Here is a 14372-nt window from a genome sequence, read left to right on the forward strand (position 1 = left end):
TTCCTCTGTAATCCTCCAACATTTTTGGGAACATCCTCTTCACTTGCATATCCTGCACTTGATCTTCTACCTTACTCTGCTGCCCAACCCTCATTGCCTGTAAACTGCTTTACTGATTTACGCTCTCTAAAACTCTTCTAAACCCCTTTTGCAAAACAAACAAAAAATCCTAATTTCTCTCTCAAATAAAAATAAAAATCTAACCTTGCCCAATTGGCCTACCTTTTACCCTCTCACTTTTCTTTTGGCTTATGTCTCATCTTTTATCCTGTCCTCTTGTCCTCACTCCCATCTACCGTAGTTCCAGATGGCCCACCTGGTGCCGTTAAAACCGTACGCCGCTCCTGTCCCTCGCTCCCAGTCTCTTTGTGATCAGCCCACTAAGACCATGTCCGCCTTCCCCACCCAGGATCCCTCTCCCACACCCACACCTCGTCCTCTACACTCCAGAGAACTAGTCCGTCAGAACTCTGACCCCACCTCAGAGACCCCTGCCCCTCAGTCTCGACCAATGAGAGACGACCGGGGACCCTGGATCCGTCTTCCTGAGATTGAACAACCTCCTAAAGTAAGACAGAATATTGTTTTTTGTTTTCTTTCTCTCTCTCATACAGTTTTTGTAAAGCTCAGGTTTGTGCAAACAGCTTGTGCAAATACACAATGTAATAGGTGATTTAATGTATCACTTTCCCATAATCCCTTGTCCTTCTCTCTCCCTTAGATTCCTCAGAGAACAGCCTCCATAGCCACCGCACTGAACACAAATCTCTCCTCCGGTATCAGACACCCAGTCCGAGCAAGGTAACATACACACACATTCAACTGAAGTGACACAAATCATATCACTGCACTGACTCCTGCACCGTGTGTTTATTCCGTGTCAGTAATCCCGATCTGAGTCGCAATGAGCGCTGGGAGAGAGGAGACAGCATGAGCATCATGTCCAACCTGCCACAGACCGGCTCTCTAGAGAGACACCGCATACTCAGTGAGTGTTGTGTGGGTCGTGTTTTGCCAACTTGCAGAATTTAGTGCAAAACCAAGCACACTTTGCAATCTTTGCGTTAGCTTGCAATTTGTCCTATTTCCACAGTTTGACCGCAAAAAATCCTGGGAGGGAGAAAAGCAAGATTAGCTTATAAAAATCCCAAACAAATTAATCAATACATGTTCACCTGTCCTGCAGAAAAGCAGAATTATGAGTATTTCTGTGCCGGTGCCACCATTGCCTTGTGAATGGGGGACCAGGACCACAAATATTTACAGATAATTGTACTTTCACATGAAATCCAGGTGGCACTGCTTAATAAATGTTAAAAAAAGGTTTGTATGAATGTTAGATAATAGAACATAATGTTGAATCATTCCAATCCATCTGGGGACATTTGCAGTTGGAAAACAGGGTTTGTCTGTAGGAATTATAAAGTTTATAATGTTGTTGCGGGTTCATTTCAGGCTCGTCCAAGATGGATTCCTCCCCCACCCTCTCTCATGACGGCCGACACAAACCAGGAGAATCCCGAACCTCATCGAGGCCCAGCAGGCCAGCGGTAAGATACAGACACACACACACAAACAAAAGAGTCGCATGTTAAAACACACTCACTCATGCACATAGTGTCCCAAATCGTTCGCCTGTGTCTTGTATAGAATGAACACACTCGGCCCTCCTCTAAACACTAACCTCTGTTCCTTACGTTTCCTCTGCTCCTTTATCCTTCTCATCCCTCTCTCCTCACATCAATCTCTTTTCCTCCCTCTTCCTGCCCTCAGAGCTATAAGAGAGCGATAGGAGAGGTCAGTGCCCGTATCCGTGTATCAGCATGAGTCTGTATCGGTGTGTGTTCTTGCATGCTTGCATTTTCTCATAATGATGCTAATTGTCAAATGAATGTTGTTTTTTCATTACATTTTGAAAATAATGAATAATAAAAATGTAATTCTGGTGAATCACAACATAAATTACATAAGATTTAAAATATTAAGTCTGTCAATCGAATTAATTACGGTTTGGATATGCAGATGAATCAATCAAGTGAATCAATAATCACTTACCATATGCAATACCATTCAAAAGTTTGGGGTCAGTGTATATTAATACCATTGTTCAGCAAGGATGCATTAAATTGATCAAAGTGACAGTAAAGACCTGTATGTTACAAAAGATTTCCATTTCAAATAAATGCTGTTCTGTTGAACTTTTTATTCATTTAAAAATCCTGAGAAAAAACGAATCAGGGTTTCCACAGATGTTTAAGTGGTTAACTGTTTTCAACATTGATTATAAGAAATGTAGCAAATCAGCATATAAAATGATTTCTGAAGGAACAAGCGACACTGTAGACTGGAGTAACGATGCTGAAAATTCAGCTTTACAATCACAGGAATAAATTACTTTTATAATGTGTTAAAATAGAAAACATTTTTGATAAAATAAATGCAGCCTTGGAGAGCAAAAGGGACTTATTTTTACAACATCTTACCAGCATCAAACTTTTGAACAGTACTGTATATTTTCTGACAAAGGCATACCAATGAAGATGAGTTCATATGAGTAAAGGCAGATGAGAAAAGCATTAAATAGACAAAAAGTGTCTGCAGCAATCCATTTTTGCAGGGATCCATTCTTAAAGGGATATTTCACTAAAAAAATTGCATTCTTTACTGGCCCTCATGTCAGTCCAAACCTGTGTGACTTACTTCTGTGGAATACAAAATAAGATATATTTAAAATGTTTTTTTCCCCCATACTATCATTCATTGAGGTGTTGTTTTTGAACCCATTGGCTTTCATTATTTGATCATGTGACATATGTGGACATTATTAAAATGTATTTTTTGGTGTTCCACTGAAGAAAGAAGTTGATGACAGAATATACATTTCTGGGTGAACTATTCCTTTAAGAGCCGTTCACAGAGGATGTGCTATTTACACATGCATCTCAGAACATTGCGTAGCATCTCACGTTTTTTTTCCAGAAATCTCTGTCCTGTTGTTTTCAACTGAACACCAGTCCACAAACATCGTGTCTGTAGAGGGACAGTCCCACGTTCACAGCCTTTGTATAACCACATTCACCTTCCCCACCAAAGATCCCATTACCACACCCACTTTCCAGATAGCTTTTGAAAGCCAGAATGCATGATCGAAATCTTATGGTCTGACTTAATCTGGGGAGATCCAATGTTATTGTAATGGTGACTCTAGATGTGAGATGTGATGAAGTGTTGCTCACTTGCCTGTTGATTTCTTCTTCATGTGAATGTGTCAGGACCATGGGCTGTACTCTAAGGAGCGGGCAGAGGAGCAGCCGCGGCCCCCGGTGAAGGCTAATGACTACTCCTCTTCCTCAGAAAGCAGTGAAAGCAGTGAAGAGAGTGAGAGTGGAGAGGGAGCAGAAGAGGAAAGCCCTACTGACCGGTAGGAGACAACGATTGTGTTTTTTTGTGTTTGTTTTTTTTCCACTATGTCAGGTACAAAGTCTGTAAAAAAAAAAATGTCTGGATGATTTGTTTTTTGTTTTTCATTTGTTTTCTTTTAATGTGTGTATCAGCCCACGTGATGCAGATTCTGACTCTGTAAACACTATGGTGGTCCATGAGGAGGAGGAAGGTGAAGGAGGAGACGAAGAACGTGCTGGAGGATATGGAGACCAAACCATGCTTGTACAAAGGGTAGGATTTGTGTGTGTGTGTGTGAGTGTATATGTACTGGTTTTACCTACATTGAGGATTAAATGTATTCAGGTTTCAGGTCTCTACACCCACATTATAAGGACATCCAGCTGTCCGTTTAATTCAAATGGCTAATTAAACTTACTAAACATTTCTTAAATAAAATGTAAAAATGTAAGTTTTCTGTGAGGGTTATGTTTGGGGGGTGATTCACTACCTACAGTTTGAGAGTTTCAATCAGAAGTGCCTCAAAAAAATATATTTTGAGTGTTTGTTTGCATGTGTAAAAAAAAAAAAAAGGGTTTACTGCTTTTGATGGACTGTGTTTTTCCTATGTGAAATCAAGTAGAACATGAATAATACCAGTGCCAATATGTGTTTGTTTCTGTGTGTTTGTTTTTGGCAGACTCCAGAGAAGCGTAGTCATAATGGATACACCAACCTGCCTGATGTGGTTCAGCCCTCCCACTCTCCCACAGACTCGGCCTCCCACTCTTCCCCTGGGAAAGACTCTGCCTATGATGTGAGCTCTGCCCACCTAACTTTTAAAAGCTTCATTCTCTCCACCATATATAATTGTATCATGTTTTCTTACTTTGTTTGAGTGATAAACAGATACACTGCACAACATGTGTGTAGTTGATTTGATTAACTAAGATCATGCAATCAATTTCAGTATCAGTCCAGGGGGTTGGTAAAGGCCTCTGGAAAGTCCTCTTTTACTACCTTTGTGGACCTAGGAATGTACCAACCATCAGGGGGCACAGGAGATAACATCTCTGTTGGAGGTACGGTATTAAATTGACTGACAATTGCTAGCTATTTTTTTACAATCTCGCATGAACTGTCCCATTAATGTTGTTTCTAATGCTCAAATAGCATTAAAGGGGTCATGACACAATGAATCACATTTTCTTTGATCTTTTGACATATAAGAGGTCACTGTACTATTAAAAACATCTGAAAAATTCATCCTCGCTGCAAAAATACCAAGCTGCCAAAGAGACTTGTTTTCCACCTCCGTCCATTTGTGACGTCACACTGCAACAGATATTTGCATTTGACTGCCTCCACAACACTTCAACTCCTATTTTATCCGTTCATAGTAATATGAGTGTACTGTCTTTGTATATCTAAAGTCTTTGAAGTGTGTCTTGACGTAAGAATTAATCTATTTGAAAGTATGTGTATCTTATTTTAAGGATCCTTATGTGTTTTTTACTGGAAAACAAAAGAACTGATTTAGAAAATAATTTACGATCATTGCTTCATTGTTGTGAAGTTGCTGCTGACAGATGACTCAATCACTCACTGCTGTGCTTCTCGGTTCTCTGCTTGTGTCGTTTGTGGGTGTTGTAGGTCTGGGCTCACGTTTTGAGCAGCTGAAGCTGGAAGTAAGGAAAGGCTCCATGGTCAATGTCAATCCCACCAACACTCGTCCAGTCAGTGACACTCCTGAAATCCGCAAATACAAGAAGAGATTCAACTCTGAAATCCTCTGTGCTGCTCTCTGGGGTAAGAGCTGAACGAGAACGGGTTGTGCGTGCGTGCGTTCGTGCCTGCGTGCGTGAAAGCTTGCCAGTGTTTGCTATACTAACTAACTACATTTTTCATTATGGTTTCTCAGCTATCTTTTAAGGTCGGCATGAAACAGATGTGATAGTCTTATCCTCCCTATTGCAACGTTTATCTAAAGTGAAACAGCTTCTCGAACTAGAAACAATTGACTTGATTTTGTCCATCGGAAATCATTTGGATAGTTGGACCGTTGTGGTTTGCTACTGCTGTGATCTCATGTGAGTGACAGGTTGTTCAGGCCTTGCGCCAGTAAACAGGAATTAATTTTTTTATTAAAGATTACGAGGGCACATGCATTTTAAAAATGTGCACGGATACATTATTTATAATAAATACTGCACTATTCCGTAAAATATAAGAATTGTCCATTTTGATTTCATGGTGACTTTAACAATTCAGTTTCGCAATCTGAACACATGTATATCTGCTTTTGAGAGAGCTGCTAACAACTTGAGCTAGCGTACAAAACAGACATGTCCAAGTGGTCCAAGTTAGCGCATCGAGAGCCCTTTTAAAATGTCCTTGATTTCAAGTACCATTGGGTCATTTCGGGTAATTTTAGCTCATTGGTGTGTGTTTTGTGTGAAGTTTGCGCAATTTGGCACGTTGATGAGAACGTGTCTCAATGTCCCTCAAACCCATGCATATTTAAGCTAAAAATGTTTGAAGCAAGTGTCCTAGAAACAGGACCGTTTCCTCTGGTTCTGCGGCGATGCCAGTGCAACAAGTGATTTCTACCTTCAACTCAACTTTCTGCCCATTGACATTTTCTGCCCAAATCTTTTCCAAACTTGTCCTGCTTCATCAGCTTGTCACTTGGCAGTCGAGTTATTTACAGCATTTGTCACACTATGAGTTCATTCGGGAAGTAAGGCTATGTGTGTGCAACTCTTTGATGTACTGATATGAACTTTCTGTTGTCATTGCCTTAATTCCCTGAATGTGCAAGACTAGTTTGGTGGCAGTGCCACCCACTGGCCAAATTACATAAAATGTGGACAAAAAGTATAGAAACGGTCATTGGGTCATGTTTCTTAGCTCCAAACATTTCTAGGTGCCTGGAATTCAATATATATATTTTTTTTTTTAGTTTCACCACAAAGTTTTTTGCTGTTTTGAACAGTGTATCTTTTTTTCTTCCTTTTTTCCTTTGTTTTTTGCTGCTACTCCTTCAGAGTCTGTCAAACTGCCTTATCAAAATAGTTTTGACTGCATCTGAACTACTTTAAATTCAGTGAAGCCCAAAGCTTGACAAGCTATATTTTTGAGAGTAGCTCTCCAAACACTGCCTGTGCATGTTATAGGTCACGAGGGTGTGTGTTATAACTGTGTTTGTTCTGTCAGGTGTGAATCTGCTGGTGGGGACAGAGAACGGCCTGAAGCTGCTGGATCGAAGTGGCCAGGGTAAAGTTTATCCCCTGATCAACTCGCGCAGGTTTCAGCAGATGGACGTTCTGGAGGGACTGAACCTCCTCATCACTATATCAGGTTACACACGGACTTATCACTTACACAAACGCATACACACATGCATCTACTCATCACCCTGTTAGGAGGACACATGGATACATACAAGCACATCATTTAGAGGATCTTCATGTTCAGTATCTCTCTCTCTCAGGCAAGAAGAATAAGGTGCGTGTGTATTATCTGGCCTGGCTGAGGAATAAAATCCTCCATAATGACCCAGAGGTGGAGAAGAAACAGGGCTGGACCACTGTAGGGGAAATGGAGGGCTGTGTCCACTACAAAGTTGGTAAGTGTACAATTATAGACTGCACTGATACTAAATTTCTCCTTATCTGCAGATACCAATAATTAGATTTTCTTAAGGAAAAAATCTCTCCTAACTAATGCTGTAAACTATACAAGGAACAATCTCATTTGGTACTTTACTATAGTATTAGATGTTAATATTAACAACAGAGCTATTATATTCAATTGGTATTTATTTTCAGAAATCATTTTGAAAATAACTGAAATGTTTGTATGCAATTCATAAACACTCGTCTTGATGGCAAATTTATTAAAACATCCATACTAGTGAACTGTGAACACTGAATAACTTTACTGAGGTAAATGCAACATTATGTGGCATTGTTCACAAGATGATTTATTGATTATCCACGGTTGAAACACTGATTGAGGAATTGAATCATTTCGGTAAGTTGTACTGTATCTTTAAACATCTTTTGATGTTCATGCATAATTTTTGTGTGTGCTATAACTTGGATTAAAGTGAAAGACTCGCGCTCCGCGCTGTCGCTTGAACTGAGGTGTCTACAGTTCCGTAGCCATTTAAGTACTTCATTACATTTATTAAAGGTGCTATGAACTTTTTTTTTTTCTTTTCAGTGAAATATGAAAGGATTAAGTTTCTGGTTATCGCTATGAAGAATGCAGTGGAGGTTTACGCCTGGGCTCCCAAACCTTACCACAAATTCATGGCCTTCAAGGTAGACCACAAGTTTTTCTTATTGTCAGATTGGTTTATTTATCATGTGCTCGACTTACATGGTGTTTACTGGCCATTACAAGGTTGTTGTTTTTTGGGGGGTCAGTAAGAGATTTTTTTTGTTCAGCATATTAGAATGATTTCTGAAGGATCATGTGACACTGAAGAGACTGGAGTAATGATGCTGAAAATTCAGCTTTGTCATCCCAGGAATAAATTACATTTTAAAGTATGTTCTAATAGAAAACAAACAAACAACTTGGAGAGCATAAGAGACTTCTTTCAAAAACATTTTTTTTTTTTTAAATCTTACCAACCCCAAACTTGTAATTGGTAGTGCAAGGAATAATAAATCCTATGCTATATTTAAATAGTAAATTAAATAGTCTTTTTTTAGAGAGAGAGAGAGCAAGTTTCAAGTTCACTTTGAGTTTTTTTTTTGTAAAGCATTTCTTTACAATATTACAGCAAACCGGACAAACACTGGATTAACTAACTTGGCAAATTTTTGTAAAAGATTCACTTCATCATTCCACACAATCTCTGTAATGTGCTGTAATTTCAGCCTTCGACTCATTCGTATGTGTCTTTCTTCCCAGTCGTTTGGAGACCTGCCACATAGGCCTCTGTTGGTTGACCTCACAGTGGAAGAGGGTCAGAGGTTAAAAGTCATCTATGGGTCAAGTGCTGGCTTCCATGCCATTGATGTTGACTCTGGAAACAACTATGACATCTACATTCCTGTACATGTGAGTTACGCTGTCATGTGGTGCACCTTTTTCACAAGATGACATGGAAGCGATCAGTGATTTGTTGATCAATTGGAAAATAAAGAAGAAAGTTGAATGGATACTTGCAGAGAAATGAGTCTCCTTTGATGTTTGTTCCTCTCTTTCATTCTCTCTCACTTTCTTCGCATCTGTCAGATCCAGTCACAGGTGATTCCTCACGCAATTGTATTCCTGCCCAATTCAGATGGGATGGAGATGCTGTTGTGCTATGAGGATGAGGGTGTTTACGTCAACACGTATGGACGCATCATTAAAGATGTAGTGCTGCAGTGGGGAGAAATGCCCACATCAGTGGGTGAGTGTGCACACACAAACATATTCTTCTCTCTGCAGAATCGCGAAAATGGGGAAAGGCCTGTCTGAATGAAAGCACATAAGTTGTTTGTTTCAAATACACAAATTATCCAACAGAGGATTGTGTTGCAGTATATTTTTCTTGTTGTAGATGACCCTTAGAGACTGTATTAATGATAAGTGAATGATAAAATATTCTTATGTCTCTTTATTTGTGTTACGCATATAGCCCACATCTGCTCTAATCAGATTATGGGCTGGGGAGAGAAAGCCATTGAGATCCGTTCTGTTGAGACGGGACACCTGGATGGAGTCTTCATGCACAAGAGAGCTCAGAGGCTTAAGTTCCTGTGTGAAAGAAATGACAAGGTGATACATTTTCACACACACACACTGCACTTCGCACAAATGGGGTACAAAATAGGGCCTCTTTTTCAAAATAAATGCAGATTAAATAAACCAAAATGTATTAAAAAAAATTATAATGATAAACGCTACAATTGCTGTAAAAATTGAGAAAATGTGATAAGATTTTCCTGTAGAGAACAAATTATGTTACTTAAAGGGTGTCATAATTTCAAGTAATGTTGTAATTCTTTGTGATTTTTAAAATCGGGTAATACTTAAAATATTATTTACTACTAACTGAATATCAGTTCAGTAAAAATACTCAGAAAATATTATTTTCACAAAACTCATCCACTTTATAATGCAATCATGTTTTTTCTTTCTTTCTTTCTTTCAGGTGTTCTTTGCCTCAGTGCGTTCTGGCGGCAGCAGTCAGGTCTACTTTATGACCCTCAACAGAAACTGCATTATGAACTGGTGAAAGAGCCGCCACATAAACATAGATTCTGCTGTGTGCACACATACAAACACTGAAGAGATAAAGAGTCCTCACACACAACACCACCCACATACACTCTCACACTGTGTAAATACACACACTCCTACAGACATAACACACACATAGTTATTTACTTCACATCTTCCTGAAGACACTCCTTCACCATTCTCCTGTGATCTCTGAGCCAACTGTACTAGGCGTGTGTGTGTCTGCCGTGAGCGCGCTGCTGACCTCAATGTGGTGTTCATCTAATTATGGGTTAGCTTTCAGCTCATTGGGGCCAACGTTCCTCTCCGATGATATTTCTGAAGTTTTTAGGACCAGACAAAAAGGATAATTGTACATTATTCTACTAGAAATGTGTGTAAACTACGAGAATCGTTCAATTGTTGACGCAGCAGCGGTGTGTGTGTGTGTTTGAGAGACTTTATAAGCTACTTTGAGCAGCAGAAACAACTTGAAACTCCAGTGGTGTGAGGTGGTACTGCAACATCTGTAATTTTCCATTTCCACTGTATAGTGTAGTAGTTGTTTGTTAATGGTTGCATTCAGAGTTTCAGATAAAAGTGATATAATGCTTTCTTTCAACAAGTAGAAGTTTAGAAACTGATTTAACAATATGAGGTTTAACATATTCTGAGATGGCTTCCCTTCTGAACGAGGGAAGGTTTTCACTTTCTTGATGTATAAACAATAATCTGACGCCTATGTCACCAAACTGTTTGTTCGATGGAAATGTTGGTGGCCGCTTACAAAGCAGAATCTTGCGTTTTACTTTTCCACTAGTCAGCTGGTGAGACCAAGTCACCCATAATGGAGCAACAGTCTCTGGTTTCGCTTTTCAAAGCACTTTTTTTTTTTTCTATGTGAGAAGTATCATCATATATATACTACAGTTTAATATTCTCCGTATGTAAACGTATTTGGTATTATTCCTACTTTTATTATCTGCTGTTCTATAGCTGTTCTATTGCAATATGTGCTGTGTGCTCGTTCTTGTTCGAAGTTTCACGAGGGAGTTTCTCTTGGGTTATTCTGATTTTAGGCAGGAAGATACAGTAAGTTACTCCGGATATGATTAAAAGCACTCTTTGGCAGCATAAACGTATAGTTCGGTTGTCACAATGTAAATTGTACATAGCAGTCATGATCGTATTTAGATAAGTCTTATTTGTATTCAGTAGGCACATGATTTTTTTTTTTTAGAAGTACAATCACTACACGACTGCATAATACACTTGAGAGTGATTTCATAACCGAGTCAAGTTTGTGCTGTCAAAATTGCTTCTGGAAAGTGTAGTTTTTTTAGGCAGGCTTGTAGTTCATCAGGGACGTGTGCATTTGATCAGACTTTTTTTGTTTAATATTTGGACCCCACCATGTTTTAGCAACAGAAACGTCATGCTTTATACAAAGACTTGGGTGGATCGGAGCAAGAATATTCTTTTGTTTATCTGACAGTGTGCAAACGAAGTGTATGTGTGTGTATGAGAGAGAGAGAGAGAGTGAGCGGTGGAAATATGAATCGGTAAGATACAGTAGGATCACTATAAAGCAATAGTTTAAGGATTAGTGACGGGTTTGTGCCTGGTGTTACTGTCTCCAGCTCTGCAATACTAGACCAGAGATTATTCTCAAACTTTTCACTCATAATCTACATTTACATGAATAGAACACCTTCTCAGTCTAGTCTTTTCATTTCTCATTCCCTATTTGACAAAGATGGTATTATACCATTGTATCACTGTAACAAGTTTGTGTACTCTAATATTTGTTGCACTTTGGTCCTTCCTGAACATTTTTTTTTGTAGTTATTAACACTAAATGATTTTAGCACTGATTTGTAAAGTAGTTTGTGGCGGTACAATCATCATGGGTTACCTAATTGCCCCTCCCCTCCCCTCCCCTCTCGCTGGACTCATTGGCTGCTGTCGCACAGTCTAGACGAGCACTAAATGCCAATGACACATTCAGTCAGTCATCATTTAACATTGCGGCGCAACACTTCAGACAAATAATTATAAATAGTTGCATTTCAGAGAGAGTCGGAGACTAATAGTTTGATTTTTCATCATCTGTAGGTGTGCGAAATCAAACTGTACTTGAACACTACTGTGCCATTATAACCGATTCACTCTCTCTGAGACTTATTTCATTTTCTTCTCGCCCCTCATCTTTTACTTGCTATAGAACTTAAGCATTTTCTTGCTTAGTAAATCAAACTGCCATGTTTACTGAAATAACAGTGCCTTGGATTAGGGTTGGGTGTATTTGATCGATTGTGTGCATGTGTGTGTGTGTGTGTGTGTGAGCATGTGATTGTTTCAATAAGAACTGAAGTTCAGGGAAGAGAATAAGTCCAGTGCGCAGTTATAGGTCTTGTGCCAACAAAGTGCACTTAAACTGACAATAGCCAGAGCACCAAGACAGGCTCCTCTCACTCTGTTTTAGCACAAAGCCATGCCATATAGAGTCCATTCCTCCAGTGTGAAGGCTCAAAACAGGTTCCTCCGCAGTATTTAGATGTTCCTTTAACACCATAATGCAGTTCAAACGCCCTACAGTTACATGACACGATGAGCTCTTTGTTCCAAAGTGCGTGATGGTGATGCTTGTAGCTCCCATTTCAGTGGCTATATCATTTTGCCAAACAGGGAAAGCCTCTGGTTTTCATGCCGGAGGTTCACAAAAGGTTCGGGTTGTCATGGTGAGGAGCTGCTCGCATGCGTTTGATGTAACAGTCCCTGGCATCCCAAGAGCTCTTGGAATTTGCTGAGATTTTGCCTTTATGCTTAAAAGTAAATGTGTATAACAGCATTCACGCTAATGACAGAATTTATGTTTTTATAGCAGAATTATGATATAATGAACAACAAAATAAAAAATAGAGGGGAGATATGCTTTATTAATTAGATGGAAGTTTATATTTGGATTACCATGGCCTGTCGGGAGGAAATGTGTGTGTGTATATATATATAACCCCTGAATCATTCTTATTTTTGACCTAAATAGATGTGAATTGACAAAAAAAGGATATAATGAACGTAACCTTGTCAGTAGAAATGAATAAAGAATTGCATTTATGTATGTAACAGCATTTTTTTTTGGAGCACAAAGCTTCTCCCTGTCGAGATGTACATTCAGTTCGACTCGTCTCTCTCCCCTCTTTTTCCCAGCGAGTGTTATAAAAGCGAGCGTGTGGGTGTGCGACTGTGCATGTGTGAATAGGAGAGCTATTTTTGCGTTTATATCCGCGTGTGTGCTGTTCATTATTCCCTCAGAGGAAAGAGAGCGGGAGGGGGGGGAGAGAAAGAGAAAACAAGACCAGTCGAAAGCTATTGAGAACCAGTATGTTCAAACATACACACATCACCACTGGACTCGAGCCACAGATGCGACTCCGGTCATGTTTGTAAATGCCACTGACGAACACATTTTAGTCATTCTACAGCAGCTGACCACAGGCCTGATCTCGTACAAAAGCTCGTATTGATGTGAAATCTCACATGTCAGGGGTTGTTTTGAAGGTACACGTTGTTGGCTTTATTGCAGACGTTATTGAATGTAATCAGTTTGTTTTATTTTGGTTTATTAAACTGATCTGTTGAAGGCTTGTAAGAGTTTGACCGAATCCATGGTTTAGGTGCACTTGTACAGATGATATTTTACACTCCATCCCCTTCCTAGAGTCTGCAACAAATGTTTATCATTAAATGCCCATTCTCTATTCTATCCAACAAGAGTCAGTCTTTAAAAATCTAGACCAGGTCACGTGTGTAGCGGTCTTCGAGAGACGCGGAGCTGTCTGGTTTGCGTTTTAAGGCCTTTACTGCTGTGTTTGAGGTATTTATCTACTCTAACAACAAGTGGCATTTCTCTTGTCGTTCTCTAGTAATACAAATTAATCCCTTGGCTGATTTTTTGTAACTCCAAAGAAAAAGAGTTCATCATTTGTAGTTCTTTTACTGTGTGCTTTTGGTTCAATCTCATAGCAGTAGCCAGGAGAGGTTAAAGGTTGGATTTGGAGGTCTTGACAAAGTTGATCCTCTGTGATGGGTTGATGATTATAATTTACTGCTTATAATTTTTTGTTTCAGAAAAAAGTAGATGTTTCAGACATTTTTAGTGTTTCTGTTTAGGAGAGGGAATGATTTCATGAACAGATGATTTTAAGTCTTAACGATTGAATGCATTCACAAGTCTGTAATGTCTCAATACAGCATTATTTGAGAATTAAAATAACTTGATCTGTTACAACTCCTTGTGTAACTCCTTTTTTTTTATTATTCCTTCCAAGCTCACTCACTGTTAGATTTCTTTAACCAATACATTTTAATTCTCTTGTTTGAATCATGTTATTAGCTTATTCCTGCATGTGTCCATATCATTTTATGACATGTTAGATAATTATCAAATAGATTAAATCATAAAGTCAATTAGTAGGCAATGAAATGTTTTACAAAATATCTTTTGATGGTGACATTAAAAGTATGTGCATCCAATCAAACTTTATTGCATAATTTATAAATATGGCTAATTTGTTCAATATCACACTTATGTTGATGTATAAGCGTTCATAACATTGACACATTCATAATATTGCTTGCTGGGCCAGTGCAGTTTATTCTATGGTATAAAAAAAAAAAAAAAATGTAATGCTTGATTTTGAGGACACTTTTGTATTCTAAGCCGCTTTTAATACTGTTTTGGCTCAATATTTGATGTCTAATGT

The 14372-nt window shown here is 38.9% G+C and overlaps 1 protein-coding gene across 7 annotated transcripts in view; it reads left to right on the forward strand.

Moving 5' to 3' along the window:
* The window catches only part of mink1 (misshapen-like kinase 1), a 39688-nt gene extending 25791 nt beyond the window's left edge, over nt 1-13897 (forward strand). For 3 of the 7 annotated variants that reach the window (XM_084413115.1, XM_084413116.1, XM_084413120.1), the window contains 17 exons: nt 302-568; nt 722-801; nt 885-988; nt 1456-1550; nt 1774-1797; nt 3273-3421; nt 3555-3675; nt 4082-4198; nt 4352-4463; nt 5035-5190; nt 6598-6741; nt 6875-7009; nt 7609-7709; nt 8308-8457; nt 8635-8794; nt 9023-9162; nt 9539-13897. In XM_084413115.1, coding sequence (XP_084269241.1) covers nt 302-568; nt 722-801; nt 885-988; nt 1456-1550; nt 1774-1797; nt 3273-3421; nt 3555-3675; nt 4082-4198; nt 4352-4463; nt 5035-5190; nt 6598-6741; nt 6875-7009; nt 7609-7709; nt 8308-8457; nt 8635-8794; nt 9023-9162; nt 9539-9622 — 2139 coding nt within the window. In that variant the 3' untranslated portion in view covers nt 9623-13897. The remainder of the gene's footprint in view (nt 1-301; nt 569-721; nt 802-884; nt 989-1455; nt 1551-1773; nt 1798-3272; nt 3422-3554; nt 3676-4081; nt 4199-4351; nt 4464-5034; nt 5191-6597; nt 6742-6874; nt 7010-7608; nt 7710-8307; nt 8458-8634; nt 8795-9022; nt 9163-9538) is intronic. The other 4 variants (XM_084413117.1, XM_084413118.1, XM_084413119.1 and 1 more) reach the window with 3 other exon arrangements.
* The last annotated feature ends 475 nt before the right edge of the window (nt 13898-14372 follow it).

The sequence above is a fragment of the Rutilus rutilus genome, assembly GCF_951802725.1.
Source record: "Rutilus rutilus genome assembly, chromosome: 7".
Lineage (NCBI taxonomy): Eukaryota > Metazoa > Chordata > Actinopteri > Cypriniformes > Leuciscidae > Rutilus > Rutilus rutilus.